General features: G+C 38.4%; 1 protein-coding gene across 2 annotated transcripts in view; it reads right to left on the minus strand.

The window, feature by feature from the left end:
- LOC121517711 (collagen alpha-1(XX) chain) overlaps positions 1-18,335 on the minus strand; it is a 51,841-nt gene extending 33,506 nt beyond the window's left edge. For both annotated transcript variants that reach the window (XM_041799695.1, XM_041799694.1), the window contains exons 1-4: positions 18,254-18,335; positions 10,228-10,324; positions 8,311-8,415; positions 3,233-3,376 (exon numbers count right to left, since the gene is read on the minus strand). In XM_041799695.1, coding sequence (XP_041655629.1) covers positions 3,233-3,376; positions 8,311-8,415; positions 10,228-10,285 — 307 coding nt within the window. In that variant the 5' untranslated portion in view covers positions 10,286-10,324; positions 18,254-18,335. The remainder of the gene's footprint in view (positions 1-3,232; positions 3,377-8,310; positions 8,416-10,227; positions 10,325-18,253) is intronic.
- Positions 18,336-19,233: the final 898 nt, after the last annotated feature.

Genomic DNA, 19,233 nt, shown 5'->3' on the forward strand with positions numbered 1-19,233 from the left:
AGAGCACTAATGAATACAAAAATATGAAATATAAAAACGTCAGCTTACAAATTATAAATAGTATTTACAAACAGTTATGTACATGTAGATATAGTGTAGCAGCAGTTTTTGCAGAACTGGACCACATTTCATTTCATTATCAAATAAAGAGCACTGAAATTTTTGTCATGACAGAAAACGTGTTTCCGCCCTTCCACTGACCTGCTTCTGCATGAGTTTGCAAGAGTTAAGGGTGGAAGGGGTTAGTTGCGGTGTCAGCCGGTACATACTATGGCTACTGGTGGAGCAATAAGCTTTGCTGTAGCAACAGCAGCAGTTTTATGAAAACTGAGCCACATTTTTTTATTAAAAAAAGAGCAAGGGGCCACACTTTAAGCTTTTTATGATGGAGAACATATTTCTACTCTTATCTGGACTTGCTTCATGAATTTTAGCCACCAACAAGCTCTGCTGTTCTTAAGCTACAGCAACGCTAGCATGCACAGCTCAGGCTGTCTTGCAACTCTGATTGGCCTTTAATGTGACAGACAGAATGTCTGTCCAGTCACCCTCTGAGAATCTTCTACAAAGTCCTGCCTTTCCCAAACACTTTGTATGGGAGGTTTCAGAAGAATGTGGAATATATCCGTGCAGTGGATATATAAAATCAATCTATCTGGCATGTCAGGTTAGAAAATTATTGTTATCCTTCGAAATAATTCAAATATAAACTGATCTTGCTAACACACACAGACACATTTTAAGTGTGAATTCTCATTTCAGATTTCCAAATTAATAAAATATTTTTTGCAGTCACGTGATCTTGATGACATGTAAAAGTCAGAGGAAACAGAGGAAAGTTGGTTCATTGAAGGCCCAGGTGGACTTGCACACTGCAGTTGTCATTTGAGATTTCTATATACATTTGGTATGATCCATAAACTTTAAAAAAAGAGATTTTCCCATGGGTTCATTGATTTCCCTGGCCTGGAGGGGAGCACTATCACATACCATTTAGTCTTGTAGACCTCTAACTACACAGCTAGCCACATGAGGGAAGATACAAGCCTTGAAACGCACTAAGCTGGGAGGCTAGCTGCATCCCTTTAACCACTTTTCTCCCTTATTTTGTTACTTTCAATGGAAACAGTGTTATACTATTAACCAGATAAACCTTCTGGGGTAAGTGACATATTATGAAGCGCTGTTTACAAATGAACCTGTTCTAAGAAATAGCTTTAATGTATACCACGGGAGCCAGCTCCCATTTAAGAGCAGGTTTCTTTTCTTCTATTGTTGTCACTATTTTTAAACAAATTTAAACAGGCTATCCGATACCAAAGAAGAGCAGCGTAGGAGCCAACAGACCACCTCTTCTTACTCATGGATCTCCAAACACAATGAACAAGACTGGGTGGACATGGGTTGTGGAGACAAACAAGATCAGGGTTTATTGTGACAAACTGTACTAAACCAAACCACCATTTCTGTATGAGTTTTTTTTTACTTTCTCTCACCAGTCACTACATTTGGGGATCAAAACTAGCTTTTAATTCTTTTTTGCAATTTGAATGGATGGCAAAGCTGCAAACAGCACAGAAGTTTGACAATTTGATAGTGCTTCTGTATAAAGAAATCTTTTCTGCCCCCCATGTGACTTTCCCACTGTGACATGACGTCATCTGCAAACAACCAACAGTATATTAGGATTTCTTTTTGTTAAGTATATAGTTTTGGGCTTTTATGCAGAGAGGAGGACAGGGGATAGAGTCAGAAACAGGGATGAGAGAGTGGGGGAGATATGCTGGAAAGCAGCCATAGGCCAGACTTGACCCGGGCTGACTGCATAAATGGGGTGCAACTTAACTATCAGGCCATCTGCACCCCGTATTTCTAAACAACAAGTGACCATAGAAGTGAACACAGCTTTGATAGCCATTATTTCAGCCTTTGATATGATTATTTAGCGTTGTTTGGCTTCCTACTTTGCCTGCTTTTACATTTCAACTTCCAGGTATTTGACATGCATTTGAACTTTTGGCCTTTTCAGGTAACTCATTTTAACTTCAACCTTTGACGAATAATGCTTCCAGCAACATTTCAGCTCTTAGCTTACAGGTTGTTTAGCACTGCAATACATATTTTTAAAGATTTATTTTCAGGGGTTTTAAGCCTTGATTATAGAGGAGGACCATAATTAGACTTAAAAATGGGGATGAGACAGTGGGGGACTGACATGCAGTAAAGGACATGAACCCAGGCAGCTCTCTTGGAGAACCACAGCCTCTGTGCATGAGGCATGACCTTACTGCTTGGCTATTGGTGTCCTGGAGTGTATTTGAGCGCTGATGTCTCAATAGTAATTTCATTTTAGACTTAAGACATTTATTTACACTTTCAAACTTCTGGTTTGAACACCAAATTTGATCTTTGACACTTGCTGACACCAGTGATACTCCTTCTGAAGCCCCAAAATTATTTTGCGTCTCTCTCTGCTCCATGACTCTTCCTCTCTCCTTTTTCTCTTCATTCTCTCTTTTCGTTCAGACTTTATTGTGTCTAATATTCCTTGGACCTCTCTCTCTCGCTCTTACTCCTCTTGTTGGTTCCTCTTTGAGGCTGATCTGGATCTTCTTTCCCTTGATTATCTAACTTTTCCTTCTTTCCCTACTCCAATTGTCTTTGTCTTTCTTCACTATCTTTTCTTGCCTCTTCTTTGCTTGTGTGGCCAATCCACAACTCTCTGTGGAAAGAAATGCCCTCCTGTATCCATACTCCTCACACGTTTTACAATTCCCTGGATTGTAAATTAAAATGGTAAATAAAGGAGAACTGAATTCTTCAGTATCTAAAATTTGTGCTTCATAATTTCGAAAAACTGTAATTCACCATTGATAAATTCTGTATGCACATTAATATTCGACATCTTTTAGTCTTAGCAGAGGGCTCCTTACAATGTTACTCTTCCTATGGATTCTCCATTTATTTTTAGTCAAGTTACAATTTTTGGGGAGGGGCAATCAGAATAGGGAGGGCCAATCACTCTACAGACTAAGGAAATCCCCTGAGGAAAATGGTTGCCTAAATAATTAAACCGACTAGTGTCTGTTCACTCACCATGCTTTAAGACTTAATGGCTGATTCCTTCTTGAAATTATTTAGATGCTCCTCTTGGAGATTATTAACCTGTGTCCAGTGGTTTTTCTACTCGTCTAAGCGGATGGATTTTTCCTAACCCTTCTGTGTTTCTTACTTGTGAATCGTCGCTTTGCGAGAAGCTTCTCTGTCGTGCCATTGAGCACGAGGACTTGGAGGTTGTATTCCTGACTGGAGTCCAGTCCTGCCACTGTTGCTCGGCCTCTGGTGGTGGTCAGCATCAGCTCTGGCTGTGGCACCTCTGGAAAAGAAGAAAGAGAAGTTAAAATCATTACTGGTACCTAGCGTTAGCTAAGATTACTTTGAAATAAAAGTGTAAAGAATGAGGAGGAGAGAGTGACACTGAGCAACCAGTGCAGTACGAGTCGGCTGGTATAACTCCTAGTGAGTGGCTATTACAGTTGTTATAACTCAAGGTGCAATGTCTGTCTGTCCATTCATGCATCTATCCATCTATCCAGCCAGCCAGTTATAACCTTGAAAAGCAGATGGATTGGCCAGTTTTCATGTTTGCAGATCTATCCTCTAAAGCTCCAGTTTGGAACAACTGTGCCAGGTCTGAAAATGGAACTGACCAATCAGCATCTTTTGAGGAGAACAAGACTGTAGATACAGGCGGAATTTAATTGTACTGGAAGCTGATGGCAATGGCTGCCACTGGTGTAGTGTTTAGTTCAGATGCAGATACATTTTCGTGTTTATATTATATTTATTGTAGTTTGGATTTAACTTGCATTTATAAGTACTCAACACTCACAGTTTTTAGGGATGATCATATAACCTGGTACAGTTGTGCTACTAAAAAAAAACCTATGAACAGTTATTTTTATTATATACATAAAATTAAATTTCCAGCCAGAATAGTAACAAAAAACATGTTTTTTATTTTTGTTTTTATTTTTGTTTTTATGATTGCAATGCGCTGGACGCTTAAAGAACAAAAATCTAAATGGGACATAAAGGGAATGGTAGGTCAGACCTGGAATATTTTTGAAATTTTGAAACAGCCAAAGAAAATGCAAAGAGTTGCATTTTAGTTTTAACCCGACATTAAAGTCTTTACGAAAAAACAAGACTACAAGTACTTTAGCTCTGCCCCAGGGCTCTGATTTGCTTGAGGAAGGAGCGCAAGTTAATCTCATGAAGACTTTTGGCTTAGCATTGTTAACGTCTTTGAGAAAGGACACTGAAGAGATTTTTAAAACTGGTATTTGTGCTGAATTCTGGGATAATTTGTTTACAACCAGAGGTAAACCTAAAAGCATTAAAAACAACTTGAGCGCTACAACATTGTCATTTAAACAAATATCAGTAGAAACTTGCCTTAGTGAGCTAATTACACATGACAAACAAGCTGTCATCCAACACAACACAGTAATAAACTCATAGACATTAAACATAACAGCAAACATGGAATAACATGAATTCAAGACACAAACAGTCCCTGGGAATGTACCTCTCTGAAGTTCTCGTAAAGACAAACCCCCCGCCCTCTTCCAGATCTGATCCTACACCTCAAGAAGTCTCATGTTGGACTGAATTCTTCCTCTAAGCCCCCCTTCTGTCTCTCTTTTAAACAAGCCTGGGCTTAGCTGTGCATTGTGGAATGGGCGATAAGAAGAATTGTACAGAGAAAAAAAACAATGTTATGAAAGGAGTGAGGGGCACAGGAAGAATCAAAGATGAAAAAGAGGGAGCTGCATTCTTATCCAAACCATCGCCTTTGGAGAGCTGATACTTATGTGCCATCTGGATAACAGTGAGATAAAAGGTGCTTTTGAGGAGAGAGGGACCCGAGGCTTCTAATTTATTAATATACTGTTATAGCAGTTTAGGATCAGATTTTCTAAGTTTAAACAGCACACATTTCTTTAGATTAGGCTGAAGTTGGACTCCTCAGTAGTCAGTGCCAGAATTTTTAACCCAGATGTTTAGATTTTCTATCAGTTCTGGGAAAATCCTGCTCAAATGCTCTGTCTGAGCTATAGTGCAGCCCACCAGCACTAGTAGCCACTGTAGCTGTAGCTAATGCTTACTGCCCTGAAGCCTCCTTACCTGATTGTAAGCAAAAATGTAATGGTAGCACCAGCAGCATCTTGTAGGACAGATTAGCTCTATTTTAATCCAGAAAATGGTGATAAAGTAGTACATAGGCTGTGCTAGGTTATACTCACATATAAATTAAACCAAAAACATGTTTGCCTCAAAAGATGGTGCTCAGATGGGCCAGCCAGCTAAAATTACAACCATTAAAAATATTAACTGACCTTTTTTCTCCATTTTTAAAAGTCCATGTATGGTCCACACACATTCATGTGAGAGGTGTCCACTTGTACACGAGAAGCAATGTTTTGTGTTAAAAATTCAGCTTCCTTTGCTGTTGTTTTCACATTTTTTTCTACAGCTACTTGCTGCAGATATCATCCTGTACTCCTGCAATCTATGATGATGGTTGCAATACACTGTTCAACAACAGTAACCTACAATTTCCACATACACTGGCTGTGTTGCAGTGTTAATTTTGGCAGCTATTTTTAATTTTAGTCTTTGTCTTTTGATCTCATGTCTTTTAGTTTTTGTCCCATTTTAGTCATGTCTACCCTTTTTAGTTTTAGTCTAGTTTCAGTCGACGAAACTCCAAAATATTTTAGTCTAGTTTGAGTCCATAAAAAGTCCTTTCATTTTAGTCTTTACTGTTAGTCCAGTCATTTATTTTCTTGCCTAAATCTGGTACCGAGTCATGGTAGTGTGTTCTATGTACTCTGCTAAACCTGGGGTCCCCGTTTTCTACAGCTGAGAGAAAGGAGAGCTACAGCTGCATTGCTTTTTTGACAGATATACCCACAGTGGAGAAATATCACAGATTTTGAGTGTCTGATGAAAACTACATTACATTTAAGTCTAGTTTTAGTCATCTTGATAAAAACTAAACTTATGTTTTGTCAGTTTAAGTCATCACAGATCTATTTTTGTTAGTCTTAGTCTAGTTTTGTCATAGAAAAAAGGCTGTTGAACATTTTTAGTCATAATTTTAGTAGACAAAATTAATATTTCTGTGCTGTGAACCGATGTACAGGGTTTGCTCTGACTGTAGGCGGCAGAGAACTACAAGAACATGCAAGATAGTATGTATGTCAATAGCGGATTATTTTGCCTTTTGGGGATTTATTTGTCATGTAATTTAAACAGGATTTAATTTTTTCCCCTTCTACTATGGGTGAGTACAACAGGAACTTAAAAAGTCAATGTTTGCTAAAAAGGATGAGTAGTTTCATTTAAAATTTTGTGGTTTCCACCTTTAAAGTTAACTCTTCTTCTTCAGTGGCACCATAGTAGCTCTGTGTCTAACTGACCTCCTGATGACCTTTTGCTTGTACCACAAAATGAGACATGAGTTGATATAATGATAATTTATTGTCAGGAGTCTGTGCACTGTGTTGTACTTTGATGTTACATGGATGCTTGGCACATTTTCCGTCTTTTTGGATCAGTCTGCTCGATGTGGATTCATGTGGTTTGGCAGCGGCTGGCACTAAAAAAAGACCTGGAGCATATCTCTGGTAGATCGAAGTGAAGTGGCGCCTCAGAGGAATGCCTTCACGGAAATGCTCTTATTGACTCGAAAGGCTCTGCACTGCGCTTCACAGGCGACAGTTGTATGTGGAAATTGGAGGTCAGCCTTCATGTTGTTTGCCTCATAGCATAATTGCGTAAGTCATTTTTTAAGGTTTTCAGAAAAATAAGGCACAATGAATCGGCAGCATTAGGGGAGTGTAGTTATCATAATTTGGCCCAAAAGTGATATAGGCAGATATGCTATGATGCTAATGATATGTGAGGTGGGTTATGATAGTTGAGTATCTTTCAACAAAGTAATACTGATGAATCAAGTCCAAAGACAAGAAACACACAAAAACATGTTGTTTACCCACTGCTGCCATGTTCCTGTGATAAATAATGAACTCTCAATTTTGACTGCCTAGGTAACATAGGCAAGTTAACTACACACACTTATAATCTACATTCAATCAGATGTGAAATTTTCACATTGGAAAATAATTTAGTACAAAACACAGAGGCTTTCTGGTTGAAATTAAATAGTTAAAAATTTTAATATAGTGTACAATTAAGCCAACATTGAATTTTGGCCCATTTTAACCCTAAACTCACAAAGTTAAACAGAGCAACTGCACCCGTCTGTAACCTAGCCTGGTCTGGCTTTTCTCATATTAAAGTGGTAACGCTCACTGATCTTTGGTGGTTAATGCCACTTCTATTGCCAAGTACCTTCAACTTCAAAACACCAAAATATCCCTCTAATCCAGCTGTCATCTTCTTTTTTGGCCTGTTGTGGCTCGTTTCTGCAACAAAAGACACCATGAGGAAGTGTCAAGGTTTGAGAGTTATTCAAAATGGCAGCAAACTCTGGAGTTCGAGTATCTTTTTAGATAATAATCAGAATTTAGCATCATACATTTTGAGTCAGAACAAGTCACGAAAGATTTTCTGTTAAGAAGTCATGTACTGTGTAAGCTCATGATGTTTTTATATCCTTTTGTTGCTGTCTGCTGAGAAAGAAAGTCACCCCTGTTAATGATGGCATCTGTAGTTCCTTAGCAAAACAATCCAGGGCAGAGCCTGAATCACACCCTCACCAACAACTATTCCTAAAATGCAGCTTCTGCTTGGAGCGGTAAATAATGATCTCAGAGCAAGACTGTTATTTTACCCAGGACAGAGCGCTTAGAGTCACAGAGTTCAAGGAATATTACACACTTTAGTAACTTTCCCAACCTTGTATAGTCATCCTCCCTCTTTTTGGTGCTGCAGACCTGCCTTATTTCAGAGGAAGATGAATTATGTTCTTCACACTAAATACTGGGTGATGCTGTGTTTTTAATTACCATGCAAACTCCTGCACATTGTCTCAATTACACAGATATGCTGGTATTTACAGTAGTGAAACGCTGCGAACAAATCTGTGCAACTAAGACAGTGATCTTTCTCTTAAAGGTAGCTTTTGGTTAAAATATAGCTGAAGATTTTTTTCTTTTTTTCTACACTAATAGGTGGTTGTTTTGGGCTGTTTTATTCCTCTATGATTATCAAGGAGCTAATAGATAGATGGTAGGGTGGATTGCTGCCAACACTTGCACAAAGCCAATGAAGGCTCACCTGAGATTGGTCTAACCCGGACCTTGTAGCCTTGAACGGGTCCTTCAGCCTCCTTCCATTTCATCTGCAGTCTGTCTTCTGACAGGACTGTCAGCTTAAGACGACCTTGAAAGTCACAGAGACAAAACGAGAGGAAATCAGGTTTTTATATGTCTGTGCGTCTGGAAAAGGATTTGGGTCAAGAGAAAACAGAGATCATGACAGTTTCAGGCTTTTATGAGATCAAAGAAACAATCTGTGCTTTCTTCTGTCCTCCCGTTCTCCAAGACGGCCTCACCCCTCTCACTTCCTTCTCCTTAAATCAAATCCAACTCTTGTTTTCACCATCATCTCCATAATTTCCAGCAGGGGTTTCCCAACAAGCAGCGTCTTTCATATTTCTATCCTCCCACCCTCCGACCATCCCTCTCTCCAGCTGCCCCCTCATCCATCAAAGCATGCCCTGTCCTCTTGTCTGGTATAGAAACAGGAACAGGACGTTTGTCGGGGACTCGAGGGTCAAAGGACATGTCAGAGGAACGTCACAGAGTTACAGTGTAGCGGGGTTACAGATGGAGAGGAAGATGAGGGGGGCAAAGAAGACAGAAGAGAGGGGACATAAATCACAGAAGGTTGTCTTCTTCACGTCTTTTCAGTGTATGACCCTCAATAATATGTGCTCCTGTGTATTTGGGCCTGGGGGCTACAGAGGGTCCCCATCCTCTTGTGTGCTTGGCAGAGGCATATTAACAGTCTAAAGGGAAATCTAAAAGGACTTATGTCAAGGTCTAATAGACCCAACAACACATATCGCCAGTTTAGGTCAGAATTTTCCAGCTAAGGTCAGTCTTGCTGACTCTATCTTTAATTTAATTGTTGTATTGTAAATAATGAAATCAATGATGAACTAGAACTTACACCCAATGGTTAAATGCCTCAGTGAACTTTTTAATTGCTGGACAGTGAAAGTACAGTAGTGGGTCAAGAAAGGCAGTGATATTTTCTTTGTGAAAGGCTACAAGCAAGAGCTGACCGTGAGGCCCAATGACCTTTAACTCTGACCACTGACCTCAAAAATATACTCAGTTTTTCTGTGAGTCGGGGTGAAGATTTGTGCAAAGTTTGAGGAAAATCTGTCCACACATTCCTGACATATTTCATTTACAAGCGAAAGATGCATGCAAGCCCAGTGATCTTGACTTCTGACCTATGACCTCCAAAATCTCAGTCCATCCCAGAGTCAGGGTGAAAATTTGTGCAAAGTCTGAAGACTATCCCATCCCCGTTCTCAAGATATTGCTTTCAGAAGAATGGTCTGGAAAGAAAGAGATAAACCTAAGGATTATTGACTATGACCTTTGCTCTGTGACCCCCAAAATCGAACTTATGCATTCTTGAGTCAGGATAAACATCCCTGCAAAGTTCACGAGAAATCAGGTCACAATTACAGTCTTGGCTCAAGCCTATGAACCCACACACAATAAAAAAAACTCTGGCCAAGGCTATTACATTACATATACAAAGGCTGCAGTCCTTATAGACGGTCAAAGGTTTCGCTTCCAATCCTGATTCGGCAAGATGCATGCCATCCCGGTCTATCCCTCCACATATTTCCTGTCTCTAGCGCTGTTTTGTCTCATAAAGGCCAAAGTAATCTAACTAGCTCCCAAACAGCATGTCCTGAGTCTCACTCTGAGCTAGTAGTACGCTTTCAAAGTGCCCTGATAAAAATTGAAAGATAGGCTGTGTTAAAAACCCTCTATTAACCCCTCCTTATAACAGACACATCTGAGCGGTTTTTATTAAGAAGTAAAAAATACCACAACACAAGAGTTTTTCTTAATCCAGTGAGGTCCCTGCAGAGACCCACTCCATCTTTACCATCATATTTTCAGTGCATGTCACATACTGTAATTTAAGCCTCAAATGGCTCTTTACCTTGGCCATGGACTCCTGAGGAGAACAGCAACAGGACACTCAGCAGGAACCAGGGCATTGCAGATGATGATGACAGTGATAGGACAATAAGTGGAGCCTGGTGACACAAAACAAATATATAAAATATACATTTTAATTTACTGCTTTATTTGACAAATTAAAAATACTTGTAAAAATGATATTTGTCATATATCCAGTGTTTTTTTTTGGCTGAACGGAATAAATCAATAGGTATCACAGTATCAGCAGATATGAAAATTTCTGTCAATATTTAAAGCCAATATTTGGTTTATATGGATGCAAGTTTATTTCAGTGGTTAGAGCAGACACCCATAAACAAAGGCTATAGCAGTAGTAGGCAAAAAAGCCCAAAAATAATCTTTGAAAAACAGTATGCCTATATCAGCTCCAAATATTGGCTGTACAACCAAATGTAATGCTAATTCTAGCAGTTATCTAGCGAATGATTCACTCCAGACATTCATCTTAATCAAATTAAATGACTCACATCCTCCAAATTCAGAGGTCTGTTAACCTTGCAAAGCAGATGGATTCGCCTGTTTCTGTGTTTCTCACTGTCGAATCCATCTCGCAAAGCTCCCATCTGAACTGTTTGGGCCCAGTTAAAAAGTGACAGGACAATCAGCGACGAGGGGCAGTATTTTTGGTGCGCGGCGGTTGAGCAAACAGCAACAAGAGGGCGGTGCAGACATTAGCGACATTAGCGCGGATGCTTCTAAAGCACCAGTGTCATCAGAACTTGACGACATTTCTTTGTTAAAAGAAGAACAAAGAACAGCAGTGAGTTGTTTTCTTTTCAAAACGACAAAAGTCATGTACTGACACATCTACAGTTGCCAGGGTTTGTGTTATGCAGTTCTTTATGGAGTTTATTCCTTGGTAGCGGCTACGTCACATGTGATTGGCCTGGTAAGATGTGACAGACAGAACGTTCATCCAATCCCACTCTCAGTTTTTTTTCAAAGCTTCTGCCTTTTCCCAAACGCTGTGTATGAGAGGTTTACCAGATGGATGTGTGAAGGCGTGCCAGGTTAGAGGTTTGTATGAGCTGCAAGATTTCCAGTCCCTTCCTCTACTCTGGATCAGCACTGTGCTCACGCTTTTAACTCACCTCCACCCCAGCATCCAAAAAAGGCTTCGACTGGGGGGTCTAAGATGCTACCTCATCACTCTTCCTGCATGTAAAATAAATCTGCAAGGAGTGATGAAGTAGAAGCCTCATGCTAAACAAATGTCGGCTTAGCTGCCATAATAAATGCTTGAACCAGTTATAAATGTAAGATGACTGACTGAAATAAGTTTGTGGAGTTTTAGGCTAACAGACCGACAAACCTACGTCAGCTGAAGTCTCTTTTTTTAACCATCATCAATCCTTACACTGTAAAGTGTGTCTTAAGGACTAGAATTTGTTCACTTGTTCATCCTCAGACTTTAAATTCTGTGTTTTAAGGACTGAAGTTTAAGGTGTGAACTGCGTTTAAATATCCGTATTGATATTGGTTTATATTAGTTTGTAAATGCGGGGTGCAGATGGCCTAGTGGCTTGTACGCAGGTGGTGCAGGTTCGGGTCCAGCCTGTGGCCCTTTCCTGTATGTCTCTCCCCAACTCTCTTGTCCCTTTTTCTGATTCTGTCCTTTGTCCTCCTTTCTCAATAAAGGCCCAAAAAGCCCAAAAATAAAACTTTGAAAATAATTAGTTTGTAAATATCGGCCCATCAGGTATCATCCATCCATTTTCTATACCGCTTAGCCTGTTGGGGGTCATGGGGGGCTGGGGCCTACCCCAGCTGTCATTGGGCGAGAGGCTGGGTACACCCTGGACTGGTTGCCAGTCAGTCGTAGGGCTGACATATAGAGACAAACAACCAGGCACGCTCACATTCACGGCCAATTAACCTAACAAGCATGTCTTTGGTGGTGTGAGGAGAACCCATGCATGCACGGGGAGAAACGTACAGAGAAAGGCCCTTCCCTGAGGCAGGAACCAGGAACCTTCAAGCTGAGAGGCAACAGAGCTAACCCCTGCGCTGCCATGCAGCCCCAATAAGATATCAGCAAAAATTTAACACTGTGCACCCCTATAAATTGATCTACAACAAATATCTTGAGCCCCAAGTGTAAATAAAAACAGAATTGAGACAACAGTAATGCCAGCATTTTTCCTTCTTAGAATAAACAGAAATTTGTACATTTTTTCTGTAAACAAGCAATTTAGTACATCAATTGTTCCAAGCAAAGTTACTCAACAAAGGTGTTTGGTTCCAGCTTTTCAAATGTGAAATCTTGCTGCATATCTAACTTTTTCATGATAGAACAGCATGGTAAATATTAATATAATATTTGGGTAAATGAATGTTTATTTACCAAATAAAAACAGCCAAAAAGAAAACTGAACATTTGCAGAATCCCCACATTCTGATACGTTATAGACATTTTGAGGAGCTGCTCTGAAAACAGCTTTCAAAGCAACATGTTTCTTTACACTGGACAAAGCTCAATCATAGCAAAGACACTTCAGTGAGAAGTCTAGGTGTTTTTAAGGATTAATAAAGTTTGGTTTATTAATATTTCATAGGAGAAGCAGAATAAAACACGAAGCCAAACCAAAAGATAAAACTGACAATGTACAGGGAGTTCAACATAAGTAGGGATGCACCATCTTATTGACGGATAATAGTTGATGAATTATTTGCATTATCGGCAGATTTTTTGCAGATATTTATGGACAACATTACTGCTGTACATATTGGAAAATGTAAGAATGTACCAATACCAAAGAATTGGCTGGTCTAACAGTAGGAATTAACAGGATTTTTTTTTAAATTAAGTTGAACAAAAACCACACAAGGAAAAGATAAATCTGCTTTTGTTTTTTTTGTGCAAAGGAGTGCAAAAAAAAAAAAGATAACATGGCACCAACAAATACAGCCTGTCGCCTTTTCCCATGGGAACTCTTTTATGGTTTCCACAAACTACAGGTGCTACTGTGTTTGTCTTCATTACAGACCCTTCACTTCACACAGCTAATGACACACACTCACACACACATATTAACAAACACGCTGTACTTTAAGAGCCCATAAAACTAACGCGCCTTTTTAACAGAAGGGCAGCAGCAAGCAATGCAAATGTACATGTCTTTGATTCTGATTCCTTAAACTTTAATAAACGCATTTCCCACTAGAAGAAAAACTTTTTGCAAACTTAGAATTAAGAGACAGCAGCTTTTACTGAAATATGTATGCCCCAAATCTATCAAAACATGTTAAATTTGCTCTCTAATTCTCTAAATATGCTGAAGAACTGCAGGAGCAAGGCTGTAGGTTGTGTAGGCATGTGCTCTTTAGAAACCGAGGTCAAAAAGTCAGACTTTTCTTCTCTGTGAATGCAAACATTGTTCAATAAAATGCAGGCAGAACAAAGCTAGAATTAAGTGTCTGATGGCTCATTTATTATACTGGAATTCACATGTCTATGGCTACATGTAAGCCCCTGATACATATGATTATTCAGGATTTTTTTCTTAAATAGAGACTTTGTGGTTATTGTATTAGACCAAATAGGCAAAGGGAGAAGAGAGAGCTGGTGAGGAAAGCAAACATCCATGAAAACAGCAAATAAGACTTTGCAGCTTCACTGATGCTTCAATGTGCACATCTAGTCATAGTTTTGAATTAAATGAGCATGGCAAGAACATTATCACACGTCAGCTATAGGTTGTCTGTATTTTAATGTGCAATTTAACAAGCTCATGTCTGAGCTCTCTACTTGTAGGTCTACCTTATGACAAGACCACCTCTGGAGAGAAATTTGCAGCCTGCCCTTAGGCTTTTCAGACAGAAATACACAGCCATCATGTGCAGGATGTGACGTAAACACTCTCCTTGTATGTTTAACTCATATTTCGTGTTTCTGCTTGCCAGAAGGTTGTCAAGTGTTTGAGCTGGGACTTGAGCTGCATGTCACATAGTTACTTAAATGAAAAGATGGGTAGGCTATTGTTCGACAATATCTGTGGATTTATCTGGCAGTTTCTTCTTTTGCATCCACACAAGTGTGAAACCTGTGTGTAAGAAATTAAGAAGCATAAAGTAGATAAAATCTGCTCGGTTTACCACTATTTACACTCCAGTTTTCCAGTATTTTTGAATTAAACAATAAGAGCATTTGTAGAAAAAACTAATTCAAGTTCCCCCTTGACAAAAATACAAATTGTAATGGTTATAAGCTAACATGTAGGCTTCATTATGTAATACACTGGGTCTGTTTGGAATAATTCAGTTTAGCCTTTATGCATTGACAAAAAAAAAATTCATTCTACTATATCTGCTGACATTTGTTGATCAGTTTTTCAAATCCTTACATTATTAGGATTGATATATTGATACATTAATTGCAATACAATCAAGGTCATTAATTAGTACATTAATTGTTCTTAATCGCAAGCTCTATTGTTCCTTTCAACAACAACATCTCCTTGCAGTCACAGTGATGTTAAATAAGTCCACCACTGATCCTTAGTGTCTCATTTCACTTAAAAAACTCACAGAAAGCTCAGTGGACAAGTCAAACATCACCTCAGATAATAGACTGAAATGCCTGTCTCTTATTTCATATGGAAAGCACTTTAACTACATTATTTCGTGTGGAAAATGCTATGCAAATTAAGTATTGAGTGACTGATTTTCAATCCATAATAAGTTCCTTTTTCTGTAGTTAAATGGGTAGTGTGTAATATTTAGCCTAACAGCATTTAGCAGAATAAACTTGGCAAAAACAAAACATTATAAGTATGCCTATTTAAATTGGTGTTTAATCAACTCAATAAATAAATATATATATACAGTACTTAACAAATTTATTAGACCACCTGTCATATTTGTCTCAAAGACCATCCAGCATCATGAAGTGCTTTAATGCGGACTCTTTCATTTTCAGTGAGCTCTCCATGTTTTACCATTTTTAACAGGAATGAGGAATTTCAAACTGAATCCACCCAAATTTGAGCCGGCTCACAGGGCTTCTCTGAAAAGTCAGAAATGAATCAAGCATAACATTCAACCACTAAAACCCATTTTTCTGTTCAGGAGTGCAAGTAAATAATTATAATTTGACATATTAATCAAGAAATAATAATGTGCTTTGCTATTTTTTCAGTTTTTTTGTAAATCAGTAAGAATTGAAAATACATGGATAACAATAATAATTAAATTTTAGCATTAAAAATATTATTTGGGTTAAAGAGCTTCCACATATGGGTGTATTAACCATTGCAGAAACATAAAAAATGATTTTGGTAATTACCAATGCTCCCAATTTAGGGCAGCTGTGGCATAAACCTTACTTTGGTTAGGGTTAGGGTGGTCTAATGAATTTGTCAAGCACTATATATATATATATATATATATATATATATATATATATATATAATTTTTTTTTTTCATAAATTTAGGATAAGCCTTTTATTCATTCACAGGGACCCATCATATTGGATTTTGGCATCTTTCATATTTCTACCGTACAACAGAAGAGACAAAATAATAGAAATGTGTTTTCATTAATTCCACTGGATACCACCTGAAGTGACTCTCACAATCTATGATCTCATTGTAAGATTGCTAATATTCTCATTTTACATACTGCACCTTTAAATTGATGTTATAATCTTTAAGGAGTTCATTATTTTCTTTCAAAATAAAAGCAGGTCTGTGCTCTAACAGTGATGCAATTACCCTTTCTTTATGACGTGCAAAAATACAAGATGAAACAAACATTTTTTAATGCAAAATAGTGGAATTACTTTGTGTGACCAAAAGGGGGCAATCAATTATGATTAATAGTAGAAATTAGAGAGTAATCATAAGCAAAAATGTTAAGTATTTGGCAAATTTCATCATTACTATCAGGATGAATACACCCTAGAAAGCTTTAAAATTAATATTACAAGCCAATAACACTTAAATTATGCTCTTACCACACAGCCCTTTGAGTAATCAATTTATTTGATGCTATTTCTTATATCCATCAACCTTTTAAAACGCTGCCTTTAAAATTATGATGGCTTGTTTTATGAGCAACCTAAGTTTTGTGTAGATTCTTCATTAGACATAGTCAATGTTTTACAGCAGTGGTTCTCAACTGAGGAGGCCAGACCCAAAAATAGGTTGTGAAAAAGCTTCCAGCTGGTCCTGCATGTGAGCATGGGAAAAACACATGGGGAAAAATTATATGATTTACAAAAGCCCTCAGTGGACTTACAGAAAACCCATACAGTTTTTAGTAGCTTTCCTGCAGTGACGAGTAAATTTCAGGATTTCTACTTATTAGGGCTGCTGAGATTAATCACATTAATTACGATCAACCATGATCCACAATTAGTTCACTAATATTTGTTTATTGCGATTATGCGCATGCTTTATTTTTGCATTCAACAAACTGTGGTTAACTGCAATCTCTCCCTGCATCCACAGTGAAAATTAATCCACCACTACTCTTTAATGTCTCATTTACCTTAGAAAAACAACAAAACAAAACAAAAAAACTCAGCGACAGCTCAGTGGACAAGAGTCAAGAGTCACCTGAGCCATGTGTTATCATGTGATAACATTTCCTTTTCAGTACATAAGAAGTTCCTTTTTCTAGGTTAGGTTTATGTTCAAATCTTCAATTTACCTATAAAAGCAGGTCTGTATCAAAACTGGAAGTCAGTTACCCTTAGTTTAGGACAGCAGAAAATCCAAAAATGACACAGAACAGATTTAAATGCAAAAAAGAGGATTTTTAGAACGGGATAGAAAGAGTGTGATTAATTGGGATTAACTACAGAAATCCTGAGATTAATCGTAATTAAAAGTTATAATCCTTTGACAGCCCTACTAATGATCTATCACTTTTTTTGCCAAGCCAGAAAAACTGATTTACCCCCAAAAATTAGGAAATTATTCAAGAAAGTACCAAACTTCCATGCAGTCTTGGAAAAATAGAGTAAATGAAATGTATGCATGTATGTCCTTCTGTAATGATGTGCTTTTTAAACATGTTTATTCTATACTGTCTTCTTTGTTTAGGCTCCATTTAGGGCCTTAACTGCAACATTTTCTTTAGCTACATTTTAATGGTGGAACATTTTTAAAAACTTGGGTCATGATTTCTCATATGGAGGTAGTAGTGGGTCCTAACGCTCAGCTAGATGAGAACCACTGCTTTAGAGAATATTGTGTTATATTGTTAACATCTGCCTGCTGAACACATATGAGAATATGACAAACATACAGCACAGGACACTTGGTGGGTTTTTCAATAAATTGTATGAAATAATTAATTTAATCAGTATCACCTAGGCTAGCAGTCACAGCACAGAAACATGATTACATGCCTAATGTCGTCAAATGTGAAAGATCCTTTAACCAGTTAGGACTGATAATTGTCTGACTTCACATACTTTCTATCTGCTTAAACTTCAGGGGAATTATTGTGGTTTTCCCTTAGTGAGCTCACCTGGAAAAAATGACAACATGAAAAAGGGGTTTGAACTCCATTGAACCTTGCAGGTACTCGGGTGGCCAGTTTGATGAATGAGTGTTTAAAACACTTTATACAGAACAATGCACAACTATTCAGCAACACGAAGGTTTAGCGTTTAACTGCTGACCTACGTTTATTTATTGGTACGTAGTAAGTTCAGGCTCCATTTACACACGCCTGGGATGCGTAAAAGGGACAGATAGTAAGTGAAATACTCAATTATTATTATTTAATTCTGAGCTTTAATGGCGTGTGGCTAACTTCACGACTTACTTAAGTGAGCCCTTGTTCTGCTATTTTATAGCATGGAACTAAGAAAGGCGACTTCTCCTTCAACACACTTTAGCCTGTTTGGATTTTTACGTTAAGAACGCAAAGCTATGAAAGTCCCGGTACAACTACAAATACCTGTGTTTAACAAAATAATAAAGTATCCTTTGTCGCAGTCTCCGAGGAGCCAGGTGAAAAAGTGAGGTCTTACCTGGTTGCTAGCTGAGTGCACCTTCCTCCTTCACAGGTACTCAACACGAGCACTTCAGGGGTGGGATGTCAACACGCGCCAGTTCCGCTTGATTGTGAGTGCAGCTCCTCACATCAACTTCTTTCTCAACTCCTCAGGGGTGAAATCTGAGAAGCGAGGCCGTCCCGTTGCTCTGACATGGGCGTGGTACTCCATAGAAGGATTCAGAAACCTCCAAAGTACGAAACCGACCTGGTCCACTCTGCACACCTTGATGATATCCACCTTCATTATGGGACGTCCAGTCTCGTGCAATTATCTGAATTTAACCCGCGTCATTTAAGAGCAGTCTTTGACGTAACGCACGGAATACCAGGTTTTTGTGTGCATTCACTTCACTGACTCAATATGGAGATGCTTGCCCAGAAAGGTGATTTACATGAGACGCGTATTTTCCATTAAGACTGCATTATACATGCTTAAACAGTTTCTGCTGTGTTGGTACTTGACCCTACTATGAGGCTTGACTACAGAAATGCTGGTTGGCAGGTCAGCCAGGTGCAGTGTTGGTATGAAAAGGTAATGTCTTATCTCCAGTAAATACAAATACAGTAAATATTACACCTAAAAATGACTTACAGGTGTTAAATGTTCAAGTGTTCTCTGTACAATAGCTGTTAAAATGACCATGTGTTAGCAGATTGTTACAGAGCTGTGTGAGAACTGAGTAGCATGTTTTGCTACAAACAGAAAGTTCCCAGTTGTTTTTTCTAGGTAATAGTTCTGAAAGTTATCCAGATCTTCGTCAAGAGGGCAACTGGACTTGATTGAGGGTTCTTGAAGATGTTTTGTCTCTCCTCTGAAAGGCAAAAGCTAGGATTTATGGCCTGAATTTTCTGGCCCTTGTCATTTTAGAACGGAAGAAGCCTTTTGGAGGAGATGCTAAACATCCTCAAGAATTTAAATCAAGGCTAGTTGTCCTCTTGATGAAGATTTGGATA

This window comes from Cheilinus undulatus, linkage group 11 (assembly GCF_018320785.1).
Source record: "Cheilinus undulatus linkage group 11, ASM1832078v1, whole genome shotgun sequence".
Classification (NCBI taxonomy): Eukaryota; Metazoa; Chordata; class Actinopteri; order Labriformes; family Labridae; genus Cheilinus; species Cheilinus undulatus.